Genomic DNA, 26,749 nt, shown 5'->3' on the forward strand with positions numbered 1-26,749 from the left:
GTTCGAAGTGCTCGCACATGTTCTATGTCATAGAAAATGGACCCGGGGTACAATAATATACACTAAATAGAATACAGAATCTATGCCATAGAAAGTAGTCATAGATAATATAATACACAATTTATATAGGGGTCAAGGAACATTTCATTTCATATATATCCAATGAAATGTTTATAAATATATTTATATTTAGCATATTTAGTGATTCATTTCAAAGTCATTATTATCCATTCCCTAGTCAAGAACATTTATCACAAGAACATTTTTGTGTGAGTCCATATTCCATGGCGGTGGGGGGGGGGGGGGTCCATATTCCGCTGCAGAATTTAATTTCTAAGGGGATCCATATTCAATACTACACCGGTACGTGTGAATTTCAGTGCGTCTCACTGTGCAGACTGTAACCTGCCGTGACGGAGACGTTAGATGGATTCAACCGTTGTGATGTCGATGGTGAGATTGCGTTCTCCACTTGAGATAGTTCAAGTTACAAGGGCCGACTGAGACCAACATCAGTAACATTTAACAGTATAAAAAGAGACGAGGACGAGCGTCCGCATCTGAACCATGGAGCGACTGACTGCTGACTCATCTCCTGACAGAACAGATCTGCGTCCGTCCGACTCTCATCACCCCAAAGTGCTGCTGGCAGATTCTCCTCCAAGCTGTTCCCACTCCTCCTCGACCAAATATCTCCAGCTGAGCCTGCTGAAATGTGCTCTCGTCACATGAATAATTGATTTGCACACTAAATTATGCTGAAATCCTCTTGGTGAGGGAGCAGTGCCACGGCTAAACATGACACTGCTGATTTCTGCGTCAGTGCCAGTGAAGACTGTGACTTTGGAATAACGATCAGACTATCAGTGATGACGGCAACGAGCTGGGACCTTCTCTTGGATGATGATCAGGAGGGCTAACGGGATCTTTTTTTCCGTCTCTTTCAGGAAAGCGATCTCCCGCTCAGGCCTCCATTACCTCGGTCCTCCACAGCCGTCACTTCCTCCAGCCTCCAATGGACCCAACAAGGACCTCCGGACCTGCGTGGACTGGACGGTCAGACATCTCATCAAAATAATTACATCTCACTTAAACAACCACGTCCCACAATGTCAATAAAACAACTTCCCTATTACCTTTTTATACACATGTCCTCTGTATTAATACATTTGTTTGGTTTTTAGTTTTTCTAATTATTCCCCTTTCTTCACTTTTCCTTGCATTTACCTGAAAGAAATTAAAAGCATAAAAACATCTGGCGAGCCGATATAATAAATGTAATAAATGTCAACACATTTGTAGGTGAGATAAGATTCATTTGTGGGATGAGCAGCAAGGCTCAATACTGTATGTGAGCCTCCGTGTGAAGTCGTCTGTTGTTCTACTGCAGGTGTTCTTCCAAAAAGTGGCGAGCACCAGGTCAGGATGTTCAGTGGCGGGCTGTACGTGGGATGTGACGTCAAAAGGTGGCGTCCAAAAGACGCTCAAAGAACTGACATGACCAAAACATATGGCCGAGTGTCCCTGGATCACGGCTCTGTCTTGAGCGATTAGGACTGATGTCGGGATCAATTCTGACCAGTTTCGCCTCTGAATAGTTTGAATTGAATCAGACCATGTCTTCTGCTCTATTTGCGTCTGAAAGTGAAACAGCCTCACGTCACCTCTGTCCTCACATATTGTTGATGAAGCCTCAACGCCATGCTAACGGGGGGAGTGTGTAAAACACCCAGAATGCAACAGTTTCCTGGACATTTCACTGGATTTTGCACCATAAAGTTTCATTAAAATTGGCTTTACGGCGAGACTGTAGTCATTTTGACTAATGACTGTTTGGTTTTGTGAAAATATTGATATTTTCATCACCTACACTCGTCACCACAACAAAGAAAACCTTTAAAGTTTAAATTTAAAGATGCGCTGCCTCTATTATACCGGTCCGGCCCGCTCCAGATGGAATCGGGCCGTATCTGGCCCCTGAACTGAAACGTGATTGACACCTCTGGTACAGATGTTAAAAGGTGTCCTCTGTTTTTCTAAAGCCTTCGTCCCTCTGATTGTCAAAGCGCGGCCCTGGGACTGTGCACGGTGCATCAACAGAGCGCACAAAGACATTTGTCCAAGTCTGCCTCGTCCCTGTTCGCTCTGGCTGAGTCAGTCGGTGACATTTGGATTCGCATGCCGGCAGATTTGTTTCCAGACTGCTTTCAGCCGCCGTATGCTCATGTGGAAAATGAAAAGCAGCAATTTTCTTTCTATTCTTTCTGATCATTGTCAGAAAATGTCTCGGTTGCTCAACGCGGGGAAGAAGATTTTATTGTGTCATGACCTCAAGAGATGTGACTTTGTCTGATTGAAAAAAACAGCAGAGCTTTTAAACAATAATTCAGATTCAGTCCCACTGCGGCAAGAAATGTCAAGACGACTGCAAATTACTCAACCAGGGATAAAAAGTGCAAGCAAACTCTGTGCTGGCATTTTCTTTTCCACTTAAACCCTTGTGAGTAAAGCTTCCACTTGTGACGCCATTTTTCCCGAGGCAGGCGGGTAGAAATGAAGCTTTTGTGCTTCAAACGTCCTCTGTGATCTCGTGTGGGCAGGTTTTCCTCAAAATGAGTCTGGAGATGTGAAAAAAGTGAGTTTTCGTGGGTTTCAGGGGACAGATATTTGTGGACTTCTTTTCCAACCGTACTGCCTCTGTGAACCCAGGTGGAAGGAAGAATACAGGAAAGAAAAACAACCTGGATTTGATGGAAGATTTTGATAGAATTCGATAATATTGAAACATAGCACCCACACAAGCCTTTCTGGAAATTTGATTTTATGTTAATACTTAAAACTAAAAAGACGATAAGAGGGATAATAGAAATGGTGCGATGCATGTTGTGCAATGAAGGTGTAAAACAGCAAGTGTATTAATCTGTGACAGTGAATAAATTATTCACGGATCACTAATGAATAGTAAGTAAAATGTGGTTTATTATTAATGTGGCGGGACGAGCAGGCAGACTGATGTTAGAGTCCCCCCGAGATCGATCTGCAGGGGCACTTCCAGCACGCCAGGGCTGCCCTTTCTGTGACACACACACACACACACACACACACACACACACACACACACACACACACACACACACACACACACACACACCCACCCACCCACCCACCCACCCACACACACCCACCCACCCACCCACCCACACACACACACACACACACACACACACACACACACACACACACACACACACACACACACACACACACACACACACACTTGAACTTAATCGCTCATTAATAGACGCTGCAGGGTTGATTTACTGGATCTTAATGATCTTTCAGGTGCTAATAAGTCACTCAGGGTTTGTCCACTTTGTCTCCTTCTCGTTCTCATTCCAGCAAAACTCTTCTCTCACTTTCTCACCGAATGTCGCATTAAATTTCAGCACATAGATTTCACTAATGTCACAGTGAAGACAAGCCTTTTTAAAGACGTATTTTCATTCATTACGGTTCTATATTCGGATCAAATTGTTAATGTATTTATTTTGTTATTTATGTATTTATTTACTATGCATAGTCTCAAATGTGTTATTGGAAATTAATTAATTGATTTAGTTATATATTTACAGTTTTTTACTTGCAGTATAAATTCTCTTATATGTGTGTAGGAATTTTTGATTTTCTATATTCTTCTCTATGTCAAGATCTAAAAATTATGTTTTTTTTACATAATCACAATAAGTGATTGCATATTCTGTTTTTTATGACATTACTTTATAAGTCCTAGTTAGTTGGTTAGATTAGATAGTCATAAATGTAATTGAATGAATGAATGAATGAAGCTTTTATTTCGAACATACAAATGTAAAGAAAAAGAAGGAAAGGAAAAGAGAAACATTTCAATTTAAATTGGAGAAAAAATAAAGAAAAAGAGAGGAAAAACAACAACAACAATGAAACAACACATCCCACCTGATCCACATTTCAATGACGAAAAGGAGTCGGAAGAATTAAAAGACCTATTAACTCCTACCCCTCAAACACTCAGTGACAAAAAGTCCCTCCTAATTTAGTTTAACACCACAATTGCACAGGAGATTATGATGAACTGTGGTACTTCTAATGCAGTATTCTCCATTAAACAAGCAGACCATCACTGCTGTACTGGTCAAGTATCAATCCCTTATATCTTTTCTTAAACTGAATTATATTTGATGATTGTTTAATCTGGGTCCTTAATCTGTCCCACCTCTTTACACCACAGATTGCTCTTTTCTGTAAAATACAAATGTTTGGTAATAAACTTGTATATGTGTTTCCCCAGACCTCCACACAGTAAGTTAGATAAGGCCACACCAGTGAATTATAAAGAATGAACAGTGATTTAGGTCTAGTCGATCTCTAGCTTTGGCCATGACTGTCATACTTCTGGATAGTTTGTTTTGGACATGTTTTATGTTTTATGTTTCCTCTGATACGCAACATGACGCAGTGACATCATCAGCCTGGTTAACGGTTGGGGGTCAACGGCCAGGGGGCTCGTACGGAAATTGTAAAATATGTGTACATCAGTGTCAAATGTGACAACTTGAAGCACCTGAAATGACCATGACAAATGATGGAAGGGGTTGTGTGGTGGATCGAATACCCTTGCAATCCGTTGGTTTCCATGGTGACAAATATGGCGTTGGCGAAGGTATGCGCTCTAGTGTATTTATGCATTAAGTTAATTCATTTACCATTCATATTCTGCCATATTATTTATTCACTAGAATAAATATTGTATATTTTTCAAACTTTAGTCCCTGACATGAAGGAACATCTTGTCTTCGTATCGCCTCCGTTTCTCTTTTCTCATGTAATTTCTCTTCTTGTCGGCGCTCTGAGGATTAAATCAGTCAGCAATCAAATTAGCCGTCTGTGTTCATTGGAAATACTTCTTAATTAATACGTATTGGTAGCGACTCCAGTTAGACTTCATTATCTCACTGGTCTTCTCTTCCAAACACGTGCAGCTTCATCCTCTGTGTGTCTGTATGTATTCAGATGTGTGTTTTACCTGAATGCCGTTTCGATAAGCGCCTTCTATTAGCATGCGCTGTGAAATTACACACCTCTTCAGCAGCGGCAATTATGTGCTTGACACACTCGTTGACCGGCTCCGTGCATATGGTTTCACTGTAATGTGAGTGGGGACGAGCACATGCGTCGTGGCCGAGGATGTTATGATGTGAATATGTGCCCTCTCCGATCTGCGGCAGGAGAACGCCGTTAATGGAGACCACCTGTGGATGGAGACGAGCTGCTCGGGAGAGCTCTGCTATCTCGGAGAGGACGCCTGCATGCTGAAGACTGCAGTGAGTGCTGACCAGTGTGTGTGTGTGTGTGTGTGTGTGTGTGTGTGTGCAGGAAAGTTAATAACTGACCCGATGGAGGAAGAGACAATGGAAAGAAAGCTTAAACAACATTTAATGTGAAAACGTGTTCGTTGCGTTGCGTTGCGTCCAGATTGACAGTCACAGAACAGCAGAGACATTTCTCAGAAAACTGAAAGAGTGCTCTGGAGAGTCGTCAACCAGCAGCGTTGGAAGTGTTTGAATTACAGACACTGTGGACCTTCATTCTGTTCACACGCCTCTTTATAAAGAAAAAAAACAAGCGGCTGAGAAAACAGCCTTTAATCCTGGAATTATTATAATGACACATCTGTACATTTCCACTGATGGCAGGTAATGATACAGCGAAGCGTTCGCACCACTCAGCTGCTGCTGGTCGCATCTCACTGTGATTAGATTCAACATCTGACCTGAGAGGAAGTTTCTGGAAACACTGACATCAATGGACATTTGTCTCTCTGCGTATTTCTATATTTATTCATTATCTCGACAAAGTTATTGTAAATTAATTTAGTTAGCTATATTAGATGTTGTTTTTTGTTTAAATTCTGTGTTATATGTAATTGCAAATAAAACTGGCGATGACATGTAGGATGTTTAGTTAGTTAGCCAGTCTCTGCTTGTCATGTATTTGATTTCTGTCAGTGACTCACTGCACCACCTGGTGGTCCACACCAGTACTGTACCTGAATGAATTTACCAGCAGTTCATCACGAAGCACGACTGTAGTTTTCTGTCATTCTGCTGATTATTTGACGTTATATTGACTCCCCATAAACAAAAGCACCACATTTACACTGAGAGGAAAACAAACCGTCTCTCACCTCGGCTCATTAGATTCTGCAGCTTAGTGAAACTTTCCTCGCAGCAAATATTAAATGCAGCAAAACCTCTTCATCAACTTGACGTGCTTCATTAATTTTTCATCACAAGTCATTTTCTCCTCACTAAATGTCAAAAACAGCAGTCATGAGAGAAACAACCTCAAATTAGCCGTAACAAGCTCCTCGGGAATATGAACGTGTCTTTTTATTGTTTGCATCAAAACAGTCCAAAACGGCACATGGTTTATGATAATTGGTGTTTTATTGCTGCGTTTTACCGCCTCATCCTGGAGGAAGTGAACTTAATCCAGCTGAACTTAATTAACAGAGTCAACGAAACCTGATTTTCCAAGAGATTCAATCTAAAACAGACACTTTTCTTACTGTTTTGAGCGATTTGTTTCACGGTAAAGATTCCGTGGCTGAACTCGTCTCGTGTCAGGACATTCAGAGCATCAACCCAATCAGACGTGAGTGCGATAGTGCAGGTTTATTTTCATGAGAGAGCAGCGCTGAGCCATTACGGTGACAGTGAAGAGTGACTGGAGGTGAGTCCGGTCCATTATCAGCTGGTACATTATTACTCATGATGAGTAGTTTGTCTCCTGTATGGGAAAAGGCCAAGAGAGCAATGATATTTATTGAAGCCAAACAGCACCTGGGCATCTTGAGTGCTTTTTTCACACTATGAGAACGACTCTGTTGGTATTTATTCATTTATAAGGTTTCAAACTGTGTTTTAGAGTATGATTAGTGGTTCTGCTGCAGGGCAGGATGTTGGTCTTTGAGCTCATCAAAGCTTCTCTGATAGTTTATGTAGTCGTGAAGTAATTTTTTTGCAGTGAAAACTATTAAAGTTTCGAGAGTGCGTTGGCCTCCCGAACTGGAACCGGGAGCCGTTTCCATATGAGAAGAGCCTGATCGCTGACAGCTACTGCTTTTAGAAACTATCCCCCTGCCATGAGTAGCACTCTGAGAACGAAGTGTCGGTACTAAACGGCTCTTGAAGAGACGAAGCGGCTCGTTCGTGTACTCTCAGCGTTAGTGACCGACGCTCAGCGCTGTCTTTGAATGCCTCTCCAGTACACAGAAGCATTAAATGTACATAAACAGGAATGCTTTCAGGAACACGGGGGATGCTCTTCTTTATTTCCCTGCTTGGTGAAGAACTTTAAGTGGAAGTGTTGAATGTCGAGGTGTTTTCTTCTTTCTGTTTTCAAGCCTTGTGCTTTTAGAGGCGCTTTTTGAGATGACATAACGTGTCGGGGCACCTTCGACATTTCTGCGTGCCTTTTTTTTATTTACTTATTTTTTTCATTTTAAGGATCCCCATTAGCCAGTGCAGAGACTATTCTTCCCGGGGTCCATTCACAAAAAAGAAAGAAAGAGAAAAAAAGAAAAACATTGACATGATTAAAATAAAACTTTCAGCAATAACAATTAGTGCATCAACAAAGCACATACAGTCAACTCCAACAAAACAAAAACTAGACAATTAAACAACCAGAGTTACACTGACTCAACATTATTTCTCCATTGATCACAGATCTTTTTAGGTTAGTTTTGAAAACAACATGAGTGCTCATTGACCTCATGTTCCAGTATGAGATGGCTCGATATATAAAAGTATTTTTAAGAGCATTAGTATCGTGTGTGTGTGTGTGTGTGTGTGTGTGTGTGTGTGTGTGTGTGTGTGTATGTGAGTCTGTGTGTGTGTGTCTGTGTGTGTTTGTGTCTGTGTGTGGTGTGTAACTGCCCTCTTTGCTCTGTATCTCCTTTAAGAAGTCGGCCCCCAGAAAGAAATGTGCCGCCTGTAAGATCGTCGTTCACAATGGCTGCATGGAGCAGCTGGAGAAGGTACCACACACACACGCCCCTTTCTCCACTCTCAGCCAATCACAGGCCAGCTCGCTCTAACGGTGTGTTCAGGTGACACAAAAGAATCGGAACCAACAAACATCACCAATAAACCAAATCATTGCAACAATAACACAACTGCAGAGATGTTACACAATCTTTAATTTTATTTTCCTTCGTTAAACGATATATTGGCAGGAAGCCCCGCCCCTTATTTCAATCAATCAATCAATCAATCAATCAATCAATCAATCAATCAATCAATCAATCAATCAATCAATCAATCAATCAATCAATCAAATACTTTATTTGTCCCCGTGGGGAAATTAAAAGGTTGCATAGAGCCGGCATTGCAAATAAATAAATAGTGTAACAACAGATTACAACTATGCCACTGGCTAAATAAATACCAGTAATAGTACGAATCTAATAATAAAACCATGAGTCAGATATAAATACAACAAAGAATGAAGGTCAAAGGTTAAATATGTTTCATCAGGAGGCCAGTTAGTGATTAAAACTGAGTTTTTGGCAAACTGGTTGTTATTTATTTAACTTCAGTGTGAGAAAATCAAAGATGGATGAAAAACAGTTTTTAACCAAAACTATTTTATGTAATTTCTTTGTCTTCTCTCTCTTCAGATAAATTTTCGGTGTAAGCCCACCTTCAGAGAGGGAGGATCCCGATGCCTCCGAGATGTGAGTGTGTGTTTGTGGCTGGTGTTGGTGTGTATACATGAGTGTGTTTGTGGCCAGTGTTGGTGTGTATATGTGAGTGTGTGTTTGTGGCCAGTGTTGGTGTGTATATATGAGTGTGTGTTTGTGGCCAGTGTTGGTGTGTATATGTGAGTGTGTGTTTGTGGCCAGTGTTGGTGTGTATATGTGAGTGTGTGTTTGTGGCCAGTGTTGGTGTGTATACATGAGTGTGTGTGCAGCTTGCAGGAAAACCTTTTCTCTTCTCCCTCGACAGCAGAACGCTCTGAGACACCACTGGGTGCACCGACGGAGGCAGGAGGGGAAGTGCAAGCAGTGTGGAAAGGTGAGCGTGCGCACACACACACACACACACACACACACACACACACACACACACACACTGACCTGCTGTGTTGACTCTGCAGAGTTTCCAGCAGAAGTTCTTCCACAGTAAAGAAATCATCGCCATCAGTTGTTCGTGGTGTAAACAGGCTGTGAGTAATCAATCATCTCTATTGATCACTAATAAAATGCGCTGATCAGTAAAAAAATGTTGTGGTGTGTAGTTAATCTGTTTAAGAATCAATAAAGGAACATTAACGGATCAATAAGCTGTTGTTCTCTCCCAGTTCCACAACAAGGTGACGTGTTTCATGCTGCATCAGATCGAGGAGCCGTGTTCTCTGGGAGCTCATGCTGGAGTCATCGTCCCTCCGTCCTGGATCATCAAAGTCAGGAAACCACAGGTGTACACACACACACACACACACACACACACACACACACACACACACACACACACACACACACACACACACACACACACACACACACACACACACACACACACACACACACACACACACACACACACCCGCTGCAGTCAGCAGCTCGGTAAATGTCACTCTGTCATGTTGTGACAGTGATGAGAAATGACTCCTTTGACTCTAAATAGAAAACTCACAAACTTCTTTTTGCGTGTGGCGTGCCTCTGTGTGTGTGTGTGTGTGTGTGTGTGTGTGTGTGTGTGTGTTTGACCATAACAGAACTCACTGAAAAACTCTGCCAGGAGGAAAAAACGCACATCATTCAAACGAAGGACGAGTAAGAAAGGACTGGACGTAAGTTACATTCTGACCGTTTATGTGCTTTCTTCTATCATCTATTCAAAACTAAAGCTTCAACACTGAATCTGTCCTCAGCATGAACCACTTACATTAATGGATAAAACTGTTTCAAACACATCTATTGCTTTCAAACCATTACAAGTGCACACCACTCAGGAGAAAACCTATTTTACTACCAAATATATTCCTGAATAGTTGTGAAATTATTTGATAACCACTTTAGATTGTAAAGTTTTATCCAATTAGAAGAAAACAAGGTCAAATGGTGCATTTTTACTTAAAAATCATTCATTTCAAAAACTTTGGTTTTAAATAATTCAGATGTCTTCTTATTTTATTTCTAATCTGGAATATATAACAATAAGAATAAATGTGTGCTAATGCTAATATCTGCCGCTGTAAATACAACATTTTTAAAATAATCTTACAGAATTATCCCGGAGCTCCCTGATTATTTCTGTAATCTGTATTAACGACTTGATCTTCAATCTCTTGATAATTGTCATATTAGTGCTATTCAGTTGTTTTCTTACTTTAATCGACAGTATTTCCTGTTTTGTGTTTTTTCTCTGGATGGCAGTAAAAGGAATAAAAACTGTTTACAACCTTTTTTCATTCATGGATCAAAATTCTGTCTTTCATCTTTTAGGACTTTAATCATCTTTAAATCTCACAAAAAAATGTCTCAGGAGAGCGAAGAAAGTAGAAAGTGTCCTGAATAGATAGACTCATGTGTCCGATCTGTCCGTCTCTCTGTTTTTCAGGAGTCGAAGTGGCGTCCCTTCATGCTGAAGCCCCTCCCCTCTCCGCTCATGAAGCCCATTTTGGTTTTTGTCAATCCCAAGAGTGGAGGCAATCAGGTCAGCCGATCTGTAATCTGTAATGTAATCTGTACTCTGTGTGGTTTGGTTGTCTGTACTGGGATATCTGTAAATGTTTCTATTGGTGCAAATCAGCAGGTTTCACAGTATAAATCATTTTAAACAACAATGTGACCAGATGACTGCAGCGCATGGAGTGTTTACCTTGAATCCAGCGTGCTAAAATAAATACAGAAATGTTGATATATGTCTGTGCTCAGACCTAAATTATATTCATCTCAAAAAGACTTGGTTTCACTCAGGCAAGCAAGTTTTGCATGAAGAGTTTATCATCAGTTTGTTCTCCGCAGGGTGCCAAGGTGTTACAGATGTTCATGTGGATCTTGAACCCTCGACAAGTCTTCGACCTGTCGCAGGGCGGACTGAGAGAAGCGTGAGTATCCGTCAGCGTTCGCTCCATGAACTCGTTCAACGGCAACGCTTTCCAGTGAAAACACAAAACTCTTGTTGCGTTCTGGGTGTTCGTTTCCATGACGACGGTGCTCGGAGTCACTGAAATGCAACTTTGTGAAAACGCTCCGACTCTCAGTGGAGACGGGCGAAAACGAGATTTTCTGGAATCGCTCAGGCTCATTGTCCGCGCAGACGGAGGAGAAGCTGCTACTGGTTCTACAGTGCCAACTAGTGGCCCGACATTAAATCTTTTTAGTTTTTTTGTCTCGCTGCCGTTTCCGTGGAAACATCGTTTCGCCTTGCAAATGTGAACCTTTACTGAAATCGATGCGTTTTGACCTAATAGAATGATTCAACCGTTTCATAAAGACTCTCTTCACTCCAGTTTTAATCATTATCATCTTTGTTTTAAACACACTCTTCATGAACGGAGCCATTTCCACAAAACTTGGACCAATTACACCCACTCAACCCCGATCCTCGCCACTTCCAGCTGCGGTAACGTTTTCCTCCTCTACGATTGTTCCACGTTCTGCTGGCAGGTTGGAGCTGTACCGCAAAGTGCCAAATCTGCGGATCCTGGCGTGTGGAGGGGACGGCACGGTGAGACCCTGCTCAGCGTCGCTCTGTCTGCGATGTCCTTGAGATGTGTGCATGCTGAGGCTTTCTGTCCACCCGTGTGTAGGTGGGCTGGATCCTGTCTGCGCTGGACGAGCTGCAGATGAGCCCACAGCCTCCGGTCGCGGTGCTTCCTCTGGGAACGGGAAACGACCTCGCCAGGACGCTCAACTGGGGCGGGGTGAGTTCCTCGCCTTGACTCCCGCTGCAGAGTGGGCAGCGAGCTGCTGGGCGTCGCCCGCATGCATCCACAGAAACATGAGCAAGATACACTGAAATGCGTTAGTGTTTAGAGCGGATTGTTCTCTGCTGCACGCGTGGGTGGTTTCATTACAAAAACAAACAACAGCACCAAGTAGTGGCCCAACATGAAAACTACACCGTTTCTGCTGCTTCCGTTAAAACAGACCTCGGTTTAAATATGTTGCCGTGTAAAAAATGAAACTTTTCTGACATGTAAAACACAAAAATTATGTGTTTTCACTTGAAATGTTGTCATGTAAACACAGTCTCAGACGACAACAAGAAGCTGAAATATATACAATTTTTTTTTATGATACTATGTGGTGAAGTTTGCCATCAGTATAAGAACAAACAATCAAAGCAAATTGAAAGTGTACAAGCGAATTTCCAAAAATCACAATTATATTGAAGTTAATTTTGTAGTATTGTCAATTATTAATATACTCATAACATATAAAGTAAATTTTTTTTATTTAATTTTAACTGTGGCTGAACAATAAATCACAATAGGTCTCATAAAAACTAACTGAGTGTAATAAATAATGTGTCCATGCATGCTGCATTCATGCACTGCAAATTCTAAATATATGAAATAAAACTGCAATTATTTGTGATTAATTAACTATAGTTTACTACTGAAATCGATTGAGAGTCCCAATCAATCCAATGTGTCAGTGTGTAGCTCGGCGTCACATACGCAGACGTATCGATGTGACTGTTTCAGTGGAGGCTGCAGAACAACTCGCCCGCATTCCAGGATGCAGGAGAGCTGCCTTCCTGTGTCGTACCTCTCTGTGGAAGTCCCTGACATTTAACCCCCGACTGACCTCCCCACACTTCCAGCCGACGCGACGGCGGTTGTTGTGGACTTCAGAGAAGTTTCCCGTCGTTCATTTCACTTGGTGAACGACGGGAACGCTGCACACAGTCACACCACGCTGCGAAAGGGGGAACTGGGACACTTTCTACCCCGAGAAAGGTCACGGCTGCACGTCTGTGGAGCTTCTGTAGGTTCAGAGGCTCTTTTGGTTTCAGGTTAAGTTCAAATATAGAGAACTGGGGTTATTTATCAAGAGACATTTGTTTCTATAACGGTTAGGATGAGAGACATTTCTGTCAAAATGACAATATTTAGTAAGAAGAAACTGGTCACCACACACACACACACACACACACACACACACACACACACACACACACACACACACAAATAGTATCCCGCACAAATCTGATAAGCATGCATAAATACTCAGAAACTGTACATTGTATCACAAACAAATTGAATGAGGCATTCACAAGTTACTCACAAAAAGTATCACAGGCCCGACTAATGTATTACACACGCACAAATTGTAGTATACACATGCAAATATTAGCACACACAGAAATTAAATTACATGCAAAATGCGCAAAAAACTGTCTGACACACTTACAGGAGTCTGCGTGAACAGTCTCGGCATGTCTTGGATGATGAAGTTGAATGATGAAGAACAGCAGAGCATCTTCCTCTTCCTCTGGTAGAAATTGTCCTCATAGGACCCAGAGGGACGGAGCAGAATTTAAATCCTCCGTCTCTCTACCAGCAGATTAAATCCTCCATCTCTCTACCAGCAGTTTAAATCCTCCATCTCTCTACCAGCAGAATTTAAATCCTCCATCTCTCTACCAGCAGTTTAAATCCTCCATCTCTCTACCAGCAGAGTTTAAATCCACCGTCTCTCTACCAGCAGAGTATAAATCCTCCGTCTCTCTACCAGCAGTTTAAATCCTCCATCTCTCTACCAGCAGAGTATAAATCCACCGTCTCTGTACCAGCAGAGTTTAAATCCACCGTCTCTCTACCAGCAGATTAAATCCACCGTCTCTCTACCAGCAGATTAAATCCACCGTCTCTGTACCAGCAGTTTAAATCCACCGTCTCTCTACCAGCAGATTAAATCCACCGTCTCTCTACCAGCAGATTAAATCCTCCGTCTCTCTACCAGCAGTGTAATTAATGTGACAGGAGCATCGTCTGTCCTGTTTCTGCCGGCAGAGTTTTAATCCCGTCTGTATCTGCTGCTCCTTTTCTTCTGTCTTCACTGACCTTCTCTCTCCTATTGACTTCACTCCTTCTTCCTGACTTGTCCTCCTTTAATTTATTCATTCCTCATTCTTCCCTCCACAGGACACAACTGTCACATTTTGGGGACACGATTCCCATGCAACCACTGAGAATCTGAGCAGTTTTATTGATCCAGAACGATTGATCGGTGGTGAGGTTAGGGGTCAAAGGTCAAAGGTTTGATCAGCGCTGAAAGTGAGTCTCCGTTTAATACAGGTTGCTTTTGCTCCCTCTGCTGTTATTCATCAGCGTCAGTATTTCTCCAGACATTCGATCAAACATTTATTCAGGGTTTGCTGGCTGCACAGTGGAGCAGTGGTTAGTGCTCTCACCTCACAGTGAAAATGTCATCGGTTCAAATCCAAGCAAGGCTTTCTCTGTGAGGAGTTTGCATGTTTTCCCCGTGTGTACTTGGGTCATCAGCGTCAGTATTTCTCCAGACAGTCTAAAAACATGAATGGAGGTTAATTGGTGACAAATTGTGTGTGTGTGTTTGCGTCCTGTGATGGACTAGAGACCTGTCCTCATAAACTGGGATTGTGCTATAGAAGATGGATGGATGTAAATTACCATGATTGGTGAAAATAATGAATTTCTTCTATATCTGTTCTTCCTCTGCCCCTCTTCCTCTCCCTGTGTCTGCAGGGTTACACAGACGAGCCGGTGTCCAAGGTTTTGTGTCACGTGGAGGACGGCTCGGTGGTGCAGCTGGACCGGTGGAACCTGCTGGTGGAGAAGAGCTCCACTCAGCCGGAGGAGGGAACGCAGAAGGTCAGAGCAGGCGGCAGACGCAGCGCGTTGGTGTGGTCGCTGTACATTTTTCATGAAAAGGGGGAAATTCAGCACTCGGGTTGTGTATCATGTATGTTGAGATAATTGCTACCTGAGTTTTAGAGCTGAAACAAGTAATGGATCCGTCACTTACTGTTAGACGAGTAAGGTAGATCTCCTTTACAGGGCGCCAGAGAGCTTAATGAGGGAGGTGTGAGGGTGTGGTGGTGGGATGATTCACGAGAGGAAGGATGAGCAGGAGTCCTTTCAGTTCAAACGCCTTGTGATGTACAAGCACGTCAGCTGTGCTGTCATTAGCAGAGCAGATAAGTTTCGGTGTCAAAGATAAAAAACCACAGAAATGATCAAAGCGCTGAATCCTGATGAGGATCATTAACTGGGCGGTCAGTCCAGGCCTCAGCGTGCACACCGGCTGTCTCATATTCATGCAAAGATCCTCACACAGTATCTTCCCCCCTCGTGTCCTCAGCTGCCCCTCAACGTGTTCAACAACTACTTCAGCCTGGGCTTCGACGCTCACGTCACCCTGGAGTTCCACGAGTCCCGAGGTCTGTGAAAACAATCAAAGCCATTCGCTCTTTAAAACTGAGCAGCAGAATGAAATATTCACACATTCAAATGCACATTCATGCGTGCGGCAGTGAGTCAGAGTTTTCTCCGACTCGACGCCCCTGTGTTTTCTCTCATTTGTCTCTGCCGCGTTGTTAACGCATCTTGCTCTTCCTTTGTGTCTTCCAGAGGCCAACCCGGAAAAGTTTAACAGCCGCTTTCGAAACAAGATGTTCTATGCCGGCGTGAGTGACCCACACACAAACTAACACCAACTCACACAAACTAACACAAAGTCACACCAACTCACTGCATCCCAAACTTTAACATGTTTCAGAGTCCAGCTCGAGGAACGATTTGACGCGTATGAGTCAGAATATAATCCAACTCTTCACTCCTTCTGCTGAGTCATTTCTTTTTTTGTGATACGCTCTCCTGATCAAACTCTTACGACCAGTTACAATAATGCAAGATTTTAATGTCAGGAGAGTCTGCATGGCTCCTGCAGTGAAGAAGACCGTTTGTTGAAGCTCCCTGAGAAAGTCCTTCCTCTGCTGGAGCTTTTTCGCCCGATAGGTGATATTAGTAGTCCAAGTGAAGCCACCTGAGATGAAGACCTTTAAAGCTCTCCACAGTGTGTATCAGTGCAGAGAGTTCAGTTGGCTTCCATCTTCTAAAGCGTAGCATCAGGTTATTGTGTGATTACCATATTGTTCAATGCAGATATCTCTAGTCTGTTTCAATAATATCAGACCTGCGGTGAGAGAGTTAGAAGAATGGTCATTTTATTTCTTATCAGGTTTTGGTGATGTGGGGAGTTGGAAGGGGGCCGAGTACACAGCCCTGTGGTGTGCCTGTGTTCAGGCTGACCTCCTGTTGTCTTCCTGCTGTTAGAACGTCTTAGGCCCCATTTTACACGACAACAATACGAGCGTATCCGCAAAACTTTCTTCACTTTTCTGAGGGGGGGGGGTCTGTTTACACGACACCAGTGTGTGGATTCAACTGCATCCGTGAGGTTTTTATTCCAGCTCCCAAGGTGATTCATGGTTGTGGTTCCCCCCTGCAGAGACTGCCAGAGGCGACGGATCACTGTTACTACTCATGCGCATCCTACCCCCTTCATTAATAGTTCCTTCTGCTCATGCGCGTGTAAACAAACATGGCGTCCCGCGTTGTGGTTTGACTCGCGGTCTGTATTCTAGTTTATCGTCCATATCGGCAGTTTTAGTTGAGATTCACCCCGATGGCATCCGATTCGTCATCAGTCCATACGAATGTCGGGTTCTCTCGATTATGTTCTCGTTTATAGCGTTTTGCTTTCTGCACAAATGTCCGTGTGATTTCATTGCAAAAAGAAGCAGCGGCGCCCTCCCGTGGCCCAGCATACTAACTACATCATTGTCAGCGTGTCCGCTGCTGCAGCTTAAACGCAACACTTTTTTTTTAACGGATTAGGTGTCGTCACATGAAACGTCGTGTAAATAGGGCCTTATATTTTCAGGGGATTTTTTTAGATGTGGTTCTGGGTGGAGGTGGAGCGGAAACATGCAGATTTATCTCTGAGGGAAATGTAATGAACTGTTATTCTTTTTGATTACTGTGTGTGTGTGTGTGTGTGTGTGTGTGTGTGTGTGTGTGTGTGTGTGTGTGTGTGTGTGTGTGTGTGTGTGTGTGTGTGTGTGTGTGTGTGTGTGTGTGTGTGTGTGTGTGTGTGTGTGTAGGCTGCATTCTCAGATTTCCTCCAGAGGAGCTCCAGGGATTTGTCCAAGCACGTCAGAGTGGTGGTGAGTGTTTGCATTCTCTCTCTCTCTCTCTCTCTCTCTCTCTCTCTCTCGCTCTCTCTCTCTCTCTCTCTCTCTGTCTCTCTATCTCTCTATCTCTCTCTCTGTCTCTCTCTGCCTGTATCGTCTTCCGTGTCGACATGTCCGGGCGGCCGTGTGATTAAAAGGTCGTCCTTCAACTGCTCTTCCAGTGTCCGCCATGCCGTTGCGTCCTTCAGTGAGACATTAAAGAGTAACGAGGGACAGCGACACTCTGGACACTCACTGACCTGAACGGAGGTCAAAACAGCAAATAAAACATGATTTTTTTCCTTTAAACGGTTATTTATCCTCAGAAAACCCCAAGACGTGAAAAAGTTCTGACCATAAATTCCAATATGATGAGAATTTGTTGCATTTCTGACAAATCTAATCACAAACAGCATATTTTGTCCGCTTTGAAATTGTAGTGTAATAACTGTAAAAACTGAGAATGACAAGTTTTTGTTCTTGCTCAGAAGCGTGTAAACATAAGTAGTAGATACCAGAATGAGATGCTTTTTATCCTTCATTTTGTTCAGATGTTGAAACTTACATTATCTCTTAACTATAGAGTCTAACTGAAGTTTGAAAAATGCTTCAAATCTTTTACTTCAAATCAGAGGTTCTCAAAGTTTTGATAGCTGAGGGCCAATTTAGGAACCCGACATTGGACAGGGCCGTCAAAGAAAGAAAATGGAAAGAACTAACAAAAAAAAAATCCTGTTTGTAATCATTTTAATGACCAGGTTGCATCTCTATGATTTGTATTTATTGGTCTGCATTCAGTAATCTGCAGTGAATACATTTTAATTAATAAAGGAGGCTCAACCGGGCAAAATGTGAAAAAACCTGAAAAACCTTGTAATGCAAACATTGTTTTCTGCCCTCTCCGGTCAAATTTGGGAATAACAGTCCCGTGTGCAGTCCATTTCAGGGTATATGGAAAAGGGCCTGTCCACACCGGAACGCCGTTTCATGTAAACGCACCGTTCTTGTCTGATCATCCACACCGGCTGGCGTTTAAGGGGCCCGAAATTTTATTTATTTAGTTTTTTTTATCTTTAAACAGGGGTCACACCCTAACCCAGAGTGGGGAAATTCTAAAACACTGGCTGGGCTTTGAGGTGCGGATGGGCAAGATGCACATTTGTGAAAAGCGATAATGCCCCTCGCCCCCAACAACAGTAACCTAATAACCACAACAGTCGCGGACTACATGCTCCAGGTTGAGCTGCAGAAGCTACTGATACTATCAGGATTAATACGGTGACGTGTTGGATTTCTCGAGGAGCAGGTGTATTTGGTGTTTTGGTGTATTTGGTGAGTCACAGCGCCCCTAAAGGCCACATCTGTAATTACGGCTTCGCCCTAGACCGAGCTGCCTATAGATGTCGCCAAAGACCACGGAACAGATTCATCTTTTCAAAGCGATGCAGAGTTGGATTTAAAGTAACACCCGTAATTCATTGCGTGCCGCCATTGGCCCGCAGGCCGCACTTTGACAACCCATGCTTTAAGTGTTACGAGTGTATGGATCTAATGGCATTGCAGCAATATTGTGTGCAAATAATCCTGTGTCACAATGGAAATAAATGTTCTTTCACAGTGTGACGGTACAGATCTGACGCCGAAGATCCAGGAGCTGAAGTTCCAGTGCATCGTCTTTCTAAACATCCCCAGGTACCGCCCGCTTCAAATGTTTGTTTCATGGTGAAACATCTACACAGCTCCAGTTATTAGTCTTTCTATTCAGAGAATCCTCCATGTTGAGCGCGGAGATTGTGTGGAGGTTGAGGTTGCATGTTTTCTCTGCTCTGGCTCCATGGCCCGGTCCTCTTCTGGTTCCAGGTACTGTGCTGGCACCATGCCGTGGGGAAACACAGGTGACCATCGAGACTTCGAACCTCAGCGACACGACGACGGCTGCATCGAGGTGATCGGCTTCACCATGGCGTCGCTGGTGAGAAGAATGAAGCTGATCAATAAAATGATCAAACAGCAGGCAGGGTCTCACAGTGTCACTCCCGCTGCTGTCCACTAGGCCGCGCTGCAGGTCGGAGGTCATGGAGAGAGGCTGCACCAGTGCAGAGAGGTCGTCCTCACAACCTTCAAGACCGTACCTGTTCAGGTGACACAAAGCAACCAATCAGATATAATTCCCTCTTATATCAAAGTTACAAAAATAATGATCAGCAAATGTACAGATAAAAAGCAGAACTTAACATAAAAATAGAATTAAATACAGATCCAAAATGATCACGTGTATTATAATCTTACAGGTGATTTCAAACTCTACATTTTACACCTACAGCTTCGTCACAGACGCCACATGTAGAATATCACTCCACAACATGAGACAGAATTTTACTTTTTACAGAAACAGAAAATTAAACTTGTTTAAAACTTGAACATGTGACATACTTTTAAGGAGTAGTTCTGAACTTGAAAGACACAGTAGAGTTTTCATTGTTATTTAAGAATGATCTGTATTGCGCCCTGTGTAGGCGGTGCTCGGGGCCACAGAAAACTCTTGGGGTCTGTCGCCGTGGAAACGGGCATAGACGCAGGTTTTCTGAAACTCTGCTCCTGGTCCTGGTCACCACGGTCATAGTAACTAGTAGTTGTGCACATCGTCGATGGACGATAAGAACAATGTTTCCTCCGTCGTGTCATGACTCCCAGTCCATATTCTCCTGGACTTGGTAGTTTAATAGTCGACAGTCACTGTAACAACAATCCAACATGGTCGTCTGTCCACTAGAATGTCCGTGGTCTCCCAGTATTTGCGGATTGTCCTCTGCTGCGTGTGTGTGTGTGTGGTTTCAATATATAAAACAAATAGCTGCACCCACTCGTGGCCCAACATGAAAACACCATTGATTTCCGTGTTTCTGCTGTAGAACTAGACATTGTTTTCAGAACACTGGCGTGCAAGCGCAAAACTTTTCTCGAACAAAAATGATGCGTTTTCAATTGAAACGTTGTCATGGGAACGAGACCTCCGTCATAAAGCCGGAGTTTGTTGGTGTAAATCACTGTGACTGTTCTTATCACTGAAATGTTTGCATACAGTAAATGGTTCTTCTGCGCTCCGTGTTTGTGTGCAGGTTGATGGCGAGCCGTGTCGACTGGCTCCGTCAACCCTCCGCATCTCGCTCCGAAACCAGGCCAACATGGTCCAGAAGAGCAAGAGACGCACCTCCGTGCCTCTGCTGAACGAGTGAGTCACACACACACACACACACACACACACACACACACACACACACACACACACACACACACACACACACACACACACTGAGTCAGAGGATGGACGGTTGGTCCAGTTAGATGAGCGTGAGGTTGATCAGGTTCTCTCCTGACACGTGGCACTCGGTGGTTTCCCTCTTCACTCGCTCGGATCACAACTTTATCGATTCAGTGCTGGAGAAGTAAACAGCTCCCGACAGACACTATGTGTTACTGACACTCCCTCCATCGCACGAGCACTGACCTTTCCTCATGTTTATCATGTTTATCTGTTGTTATATCTGTCACTCTGTTTCTGTAACAATGTAATGAGCTACATGGACTGTGTGCATGTGAGAGGAGGTCAGTAGTTATTGTCAATAGTTAGTGTCACTAGTTACAGTCTGTAGTTACAGTCAGGTACAGTCTGTAGTTAGTGTCAGTGGTTACAGTCTGTAGTTACAGTCAGGTACAGTCTGTAGTTAATGTCAGTAGTTTCAGTCTGCAGCTACAGTCAATAGTTACAGTCTGTAGCTAGTCAGTAGTTACAGTCAGTAGTTAATGTCAGTAGTTACAGTGTGTAGCTACAGTCAGTAGTTACAGTCATTAGTTACCATCTGTAGTTAGTCAGTAGTTACAGTCTGTAGTCACAGTCACTAGTTAGTGTCACTAGTTACAGTCTGTAGTTACACTCAGTAGTTACAGTTAGTAGTTACAGTCTGTAGCTAGTCAGTAGTTACAGTCAGTAGTTAATGTCAGTAGTTACAGTCTGTAGCTACAGTCAGTAGTTACAGTCATTAGTTACACTCAGTAGTTACAGTTAGTAGTTACAGTCTGTAGCTAGTCAGTAGTTACAGTCAGTAGTTAATGTCAGTAGTTACAGTCTGTAGTTACAGTCAGTAGTTAATGTCAGTAGTTACATTCTGTAGTTACAGTCAGGTACAGTCTGTAGTTAGTGTCAGTGGTTACAGTCTGTAGTTACAGTCAGGTACAGTCTGTAGTTAATGTCAGTAGTTTCAGTCTGCAGCTACAGTCAATAGTTACAGTCTGTAGCTAGTCAGTAGTTACAGTCAGTAGTTAATGTCAGTAGTTACAGTGTGTAGCTACAGTCAGTAGTTACAGTCATTAGTTACCATCTGTAGTTAGTCAGTAGTTACAGTCTGTAGTTACAGTCACTAGTTAGTGTCACTAGTTACAGTCTGTAGTTACACTCAGTAGTTACAGTTAGTAGTTACAGTCTGTAGCTAGTCAGTAGTTACAGTCAGTAGTTACACTCAGTAGTTACAGTTAGTAGTTACAGTCTGTAGCTAGTCAGTAGTTACAGTCAGTAGTTAATGTCAGTAGTTACAGTCTGTAGTTACAGTCAGTAGTTAATGTCAGTAGTTACAGTCTGTAGTTACAGTCAGTAACTACAGTCAGTAGCTACAGTCAGTAGTTACAGTCATTAGTTACCATCTGTAGTTAGTCAGTAGTTACAGTCTGTAGTTACAGTCAGTAGTTAATGTCAGTAGTTACAGTCAGTAGTTAATGTCAGTAGTTACAGTCAGTAACTACAGTCTGGAGCTACAGTCAGTAGTTACAGTCAGTAGTTAGTCTGTATTGTCAGTAGTGTCTGTGCTGGACGTTGTGCTCTGCTGTTTGTTTGTCTACTGACCTCTGGGCTTTTCTCCGTTTGTTCCTCTTCTTCTTTTCGTCTTCCCTCATTCCTTCCCTCCAACGCTCGCTGGGATCCACTCGTTTTTTTTAATCATTTTTACCTTCTCTTCTCCTCTTTTCTCCCTTTTTCACCTTTTTCTTCTCCTTTATCTCCCCTCCTCCTTTTTTTCATTATGATCTCCTCTTTTGTTTTGCTCTCATCCTTTTCTCCTTCTCTCCTGTTTTTCCTTTCTCCTTCAACTGTTTCCTCTTTTCTTCATTTCCTTCATTTCCTCTCATCTAATTTGCTCACCTTGTCATCCTTCTCAATTTCTTTACTTCTCTCGCTCTTTCTGTCCTCTATTTGTTGCTCTAAACTCTTCTCTTTTTTCCTCCCTTTCTTTATTTACCTTCTTTGCTTGTCTTTCTCAACCTCTTAATTTTTTACTGTCACTTAACTTGCCTCCTTCATCTCCTTTTTTTAACCTCTCATCCTCCTCACTGCCATCGATCCTCCTCTCCTGTGTGTGTGTGTGTGTGCGTGTGTGTGTGTGTGTGTGTGTGCGTGCGTGCGTGTGTGTGTGTGTGTGTGTGTATGTGTGTGTGGGTGTGTGCGTGCGTGCGTGCGTGTGTGTGTGTGTAGTATTCAGAAGGTGTGTGCAGCTGATCTGCGCCGCCTCTCTGCTCCCCCCGACTCCTTCTCTGTGTAAGTACCTCAGACTGTTGCTGTGTGTGAGACCCCGCCCACTTCATGATGTCACGCCCTCTCGTCCAATCAGGTTCCACCAATACTCTCCAGGTGTTTCCTTCTCAGGTCAAGAGTTTCAAAAACTGATCAATTCTGTCCACAGTTATTAACTCTTCAATCTGAATTTTAATTTCACCACCTTACTTCAGTTGCATTTGATTTAATTTACTAATTTAAAATATCTACATTTAAATCACATTTCTCTCACAAGTCATTGATTGTATAATATGACATTATGGGACATATTTAAACTTTTTCAAAATCAATCCTGATAAAGAGAAAAGGCTAATTTGAGAATTGAGTGTATTTTAAGTGTCATGAAGACAAAGTTTAATCATGAAATTAGTTTTAGTGTAAAATTTACAGGCTATTTTAGGATAAATGCCACCAACTAATTACAAGACTTTTACATGTAATCAGTAACTAATTATGACTTTGAAGATTACACATTTCAAATTTTAACTGAGTGTTGCTAAAATTATATTTAAAAGTACAAAAACAAACAGCAGCACCCACTAGTGGTCCAACATGAAAACTACATCATTTTCAGTGTTTCCGTTTCCATAGAAACGGACATCATCCTCAAAACGAAACTTTTCTGAAACAAAAACACAAATTTTACGTGTTTTTCCTTGAAATGTTGTGAAACTGAGCGTCAGACTCCTGCAGTTTTAGCTTTTAGTTCATTTATTTCATTCATTGTAAAAATAGAAAACAGAAAATAAAAAACAATTCAATGCTATTTTCTTTAATTCCTGAAGTAACGGGAGCAGAAGAAGAGCTGTAGTTAAAGGCAGTGTGTCAGGACTCGTATTGGTGGAACCTGTGTATGAGTGAGAGAGAGAGAGAGTGAGAGAGAGAGAGAGCGAGAGAGAGAGAGAGAGAGAGAGAGAGAGAGAATAGCAGCATGCTGAAGCTCTCCTGCTCAGTTTGCTTCTTGTCTCCGTGTTCTTCCTGCCTGCTTCAGTCCTTTCACGTTCTGCTTGGATTAAATCTGCACCGAGCCTCGGCTCTCTCCTCACGTACGCCACCCCCCCCCCCCCACCACCCCCACCCCCACCCCCACCCCCCACCACCACCCTCCTCCACCCCGAAGCCTCCCATCCTAACGTCAGGCTTCAGCTTTGACCACGAGGAGTTAAAATCCCGTCAGTGCGATTTGACTGCCTCTCTGTGTCGTCAGGTAAGAGTTTGATGTTTGAGTTTGTGGAGGCCGGGTGGTGGACGGGCCGTTTGTCTCTCCCCCATTTCACCTCCATACAACCTCCGAGGCAACGCCGCCCACAAACATTGACTTTAAATGTGTGTTCCCGCCTCAAACTCAAACACAAAGTTCTCCGTCACGCTGCAGCGGGACGTCTCTGACCCTGGATGGGTTCGTGACGCTGCAGCCGTCTGAAACGTTTCTGAACACGGTCATACGTCAGTTCAATGTTCTGTTGGAAAACCGTGGTGAAAGCTCAGATTCAGTTTGTGGTGTGTGTGTCTGTGTGCGTCTGTGTGCATGGATGTTTCGCTGTATGCTGGGCTGTGTCTGAACTCTGTGTGTGTGTGTGTGTGTGTGTGTGTGTGTGTGTGTGTGTGTGTGTGTGTGTGTGTGTGTGTTGGGTGCACGTACATGCACTTGTGTGTCCTCCTCTCCCTCCACAGTCCTCATGCAGTCCCTGATCGTCTGCGTCTGCGAGTGAATCGCATCAGTCTGCAGGAGTACGACCGGCTGCAGTACGACAAGGAGCGGCTGCGAGACATCTGTAAGGCTCTTCCTCCTCTCTTCCTCCTCTCTTCCTCTTCCTCCTCCCTTCCTCCTCTCTTCCTCCTCTCTTCCTCTTCCTCCTCCCTTCCTCCTCTCTTCCTCTCCTCGCAGGACGATGAACAACGATGAATCAGACGTGATGAAATGAGCCTTCAGCTGTCAGTCTGGTCTTCATCCATTTAGGAGGTTTGATGATGGAGATGGTGAAGAGATGTTCAACCGCATGTTATCAGTTCTCTCACATAACTTTCATCCGTCCACTGAAAGATCGTCTCGAAAGAGTTTGAGCGATTACGGACTAAAAGCTAAAAGACGTTAGGCAGAGAGCCGTCAGTGTTTCCTTCAAATAGAAGAAGGTTTTCATAAATCATGTGAGGAGGAACTAAAAACTAAAACAGCTCATAATCTTCCTTTTCCTGCCGCTCGGAGACTCAGTGTGTGTGTGTGTGTGTGTGTGTGTGTTCTCTAGCCATCCCGGTCGGCATCGTGGTGGTGAGAGGCGACTGCGACCTGGAGACGTGCCGACTCTACATCGACAGGCTGCAGGAGGCAAGTCTTCATCACCCTCCTCCTCCTCCTCCTCCTCCTCCTCCGCTGTTTCTTCCCTTTTCATCATTATTTCATGCTGCATCACGTCTGCGCTCTCTGTTATTTATAGAGCGATCAGCGAGCGGCTCCTCTGGGAGTGTGTGTGTCTCATGAAACCCGTGTGAAGCTTTTCTTCTGCCTGCTCTCTGGATGGAAATGCTTGGGCTGTGTGTTAACCTTGAACCTGTCTGCTGTGCTTGCTAGGATTTGCACCAGGCGCCATCTACTGGTCACAGAGTGCACTATCAGGTATATCGATCACTATTCTGCGGGAGACAACAAACAAACAAATAAACAATTTTTTTTTTTGTGTGTGTGGCTGCTGCTTGAAATGAAATGCATGCTGAGAAAATAACCTGGTAACATCCCTCCTTCAAGCAGCTTTCGCCCTGGACTTAACCACTTGTTTTAAATTTAAAAGCATCTAATTGGCTTTTTAAGGATTTATTGTTGTGACGGTCCCGATGCTATAGAATCATAAAGCTGTTGAAAATAATATTTAATCCAGCTTCACGTTGGCTTTGTGAGGAGGATCCAAGCTCTGTTTGATTATATAAAGTAATATTATGTAACTTATATATAAAAACACCCATTACTGTGCCCTTCTTTTAAAACAACAAACAAAACATTTTTACCATAAATGGAATCGCAAATTTTTTTAATTATTAATTAGCTTCAGTGCAAAACTAAAAAGACTATATATGAAGTATTTATTTAGTTATTCTTCAAACAAGTATGCAACAAATGATTGATGATGATGATGATGATGATGATGATGATGATGATGATGATGATGGTAAACATGAATTGAATGTTTGATAAGTATATATAAACTAAAGATTGGAAGATAAACAGAAAAGTAAAGAAACAACTAAATCTTAATGTACCCAGTTTGAAAAAGAAGAAACATATAAGAAGAATATATAGATTTTTTATTTTTTTTTTTACATACAAACACAAATATTCACATATAAATAAATGCCTTATAATAATTATACCAGATATAACTCAATCGATCTATATTTTAGGAAAATACATCCACACAAATATATAATCTATATTCAATCAATCAATCACTTTAATGTCATTGTTGTACATACAATGACATACAATGACAATATATATATATATATATATAAAAACACATATATCCAGTTAAACATGTCTGAAGGGGCAGAAAGAATTAAAATGTATAGAAATTGTTGTACATGTTTTTAAATTGATTCTCCTATTTATTTATTTGTATAAATCCTCCTTACAGATACACACACTTTTCTTTTATTGTGTTTTTTATATTTTTAAAGTTTCTGCATTCAGAATATCGCCTTTGTTTCTGTAGGTTTTCTAGCAACAGTTTTTCTCACCAGATATTTTAAATCAAACTGTTTAACCAGAATGAGACGTTTTCTGAAGTAGATCTGCTGGATTGATTGAATATAAACACACTGTCTCTCTGTCCTGGAACCACACACACACACACACACACACACACACACACACACACAC

General features: G+C 42.6%; 1 protein-coding gene across 1 annotated transcript in view; it reads left to right on the top strand.

Moving 5' to 3' along the window:
* Positions 1 to 26,749, top strand: part of dgki (diacylglycerol kinase, iota) — a 74,339-nt gene that overhangs the window by 38,959 nt on the left and 8,631 nt on the right. The window contains exons 2-24 of the mRNA XM_080491846.1: positions 948 to 1,056; positions 5,265 to 5,360; positions 8,006 to 8,080; positions 8,723 to 8,779; positions 9,051 to 9,119; positions 9,202 to 9,270; positions 9,406 to 9,522; positions 9,823 to 9,897; positions 10,668 to 10,763; positions 11,075 to 11,157; positions 11,720 to 11,780; positions 11,863 to 11,976; positions 14,788 to 14,913; positions 15,404 to 15,482; positions 15,673 to 15,728; positions 17,208 to 17,270; positions 18,895 to 18,968; positions 19,137 to 19,248; positions 19,330 to 19,416; positions 20,396 to 20,508; positions 24,553 to 24,653; positions 25,125 to 25,204; positions 25,448 to 25,492. Coding sequence (XP_080347972.1) covers positions 948 to 1,056; positions 5,265 to 5,360; positions 8,006 to 8,080; positions 8,723 to 8,779; positions 9,051 to 9,119; positions 9,202 to 9,270; positions 9,406 to 9,522; positions 9,823 to 9,897; positions 10,668 to 10,763; positions 11,075 to 11,157; positions 11,720 to 11,780; positions 11,863 to 11,976; positions 14,788 to 14,913; positions 15,404 to 15,482; positions 15,673 to 15,728; positions 17,208 to 17,270; positions 18,895 to 18,968; positions 19,137 to 19,248; positions 19,330 to 19,416; positions 20,396 to 20,508; positions 24,553 to 24,653; positions 25,125 to 25,204; positions 25,448 to 25,492 — 1,957 coding nt within the window. The remainder of the gene's footprint in view (positions 1 to 947; positions 1,057 to 5,264; positions 5,361 to 8,005; positions 8,081 to 8,722; positions 8,780 to 9,050; positions 9,120 to 9,201; positions 9,271 to 9,405; positions 9,523 to 9,822; positions 9,898 to 10,667; positions 10,764 to 11,074; positions 11,158 to 11,719; positions 11,781 to 11,862; positions 11,977 to 14,787; positions 14,914 to 15,403; positions 15,483 to 15,672; positions 15,729 to 17,207; positions 17,271 to 18,894; positions 18,969 to 19,136; positions 19,249 to 19,329; positions 19,417 to 20,395; positions 20,509 to 24,552; positions 24,654 to 25,124; positions 25,205 to 25,447; positions 25,493 to 26,749) is intronic.

This window comes from Lipophrys pholis, assembly GCF_963383615.2.
Source record: "Lipophrys pholis genome assembly, chromosome: 22".
Lineage (NCBI taxonomy): Eukaryota > Metazoa > Chordata > Actinopteri > Blenniiformes > Blenniidae > Lipophrys > Lipophrys pholis.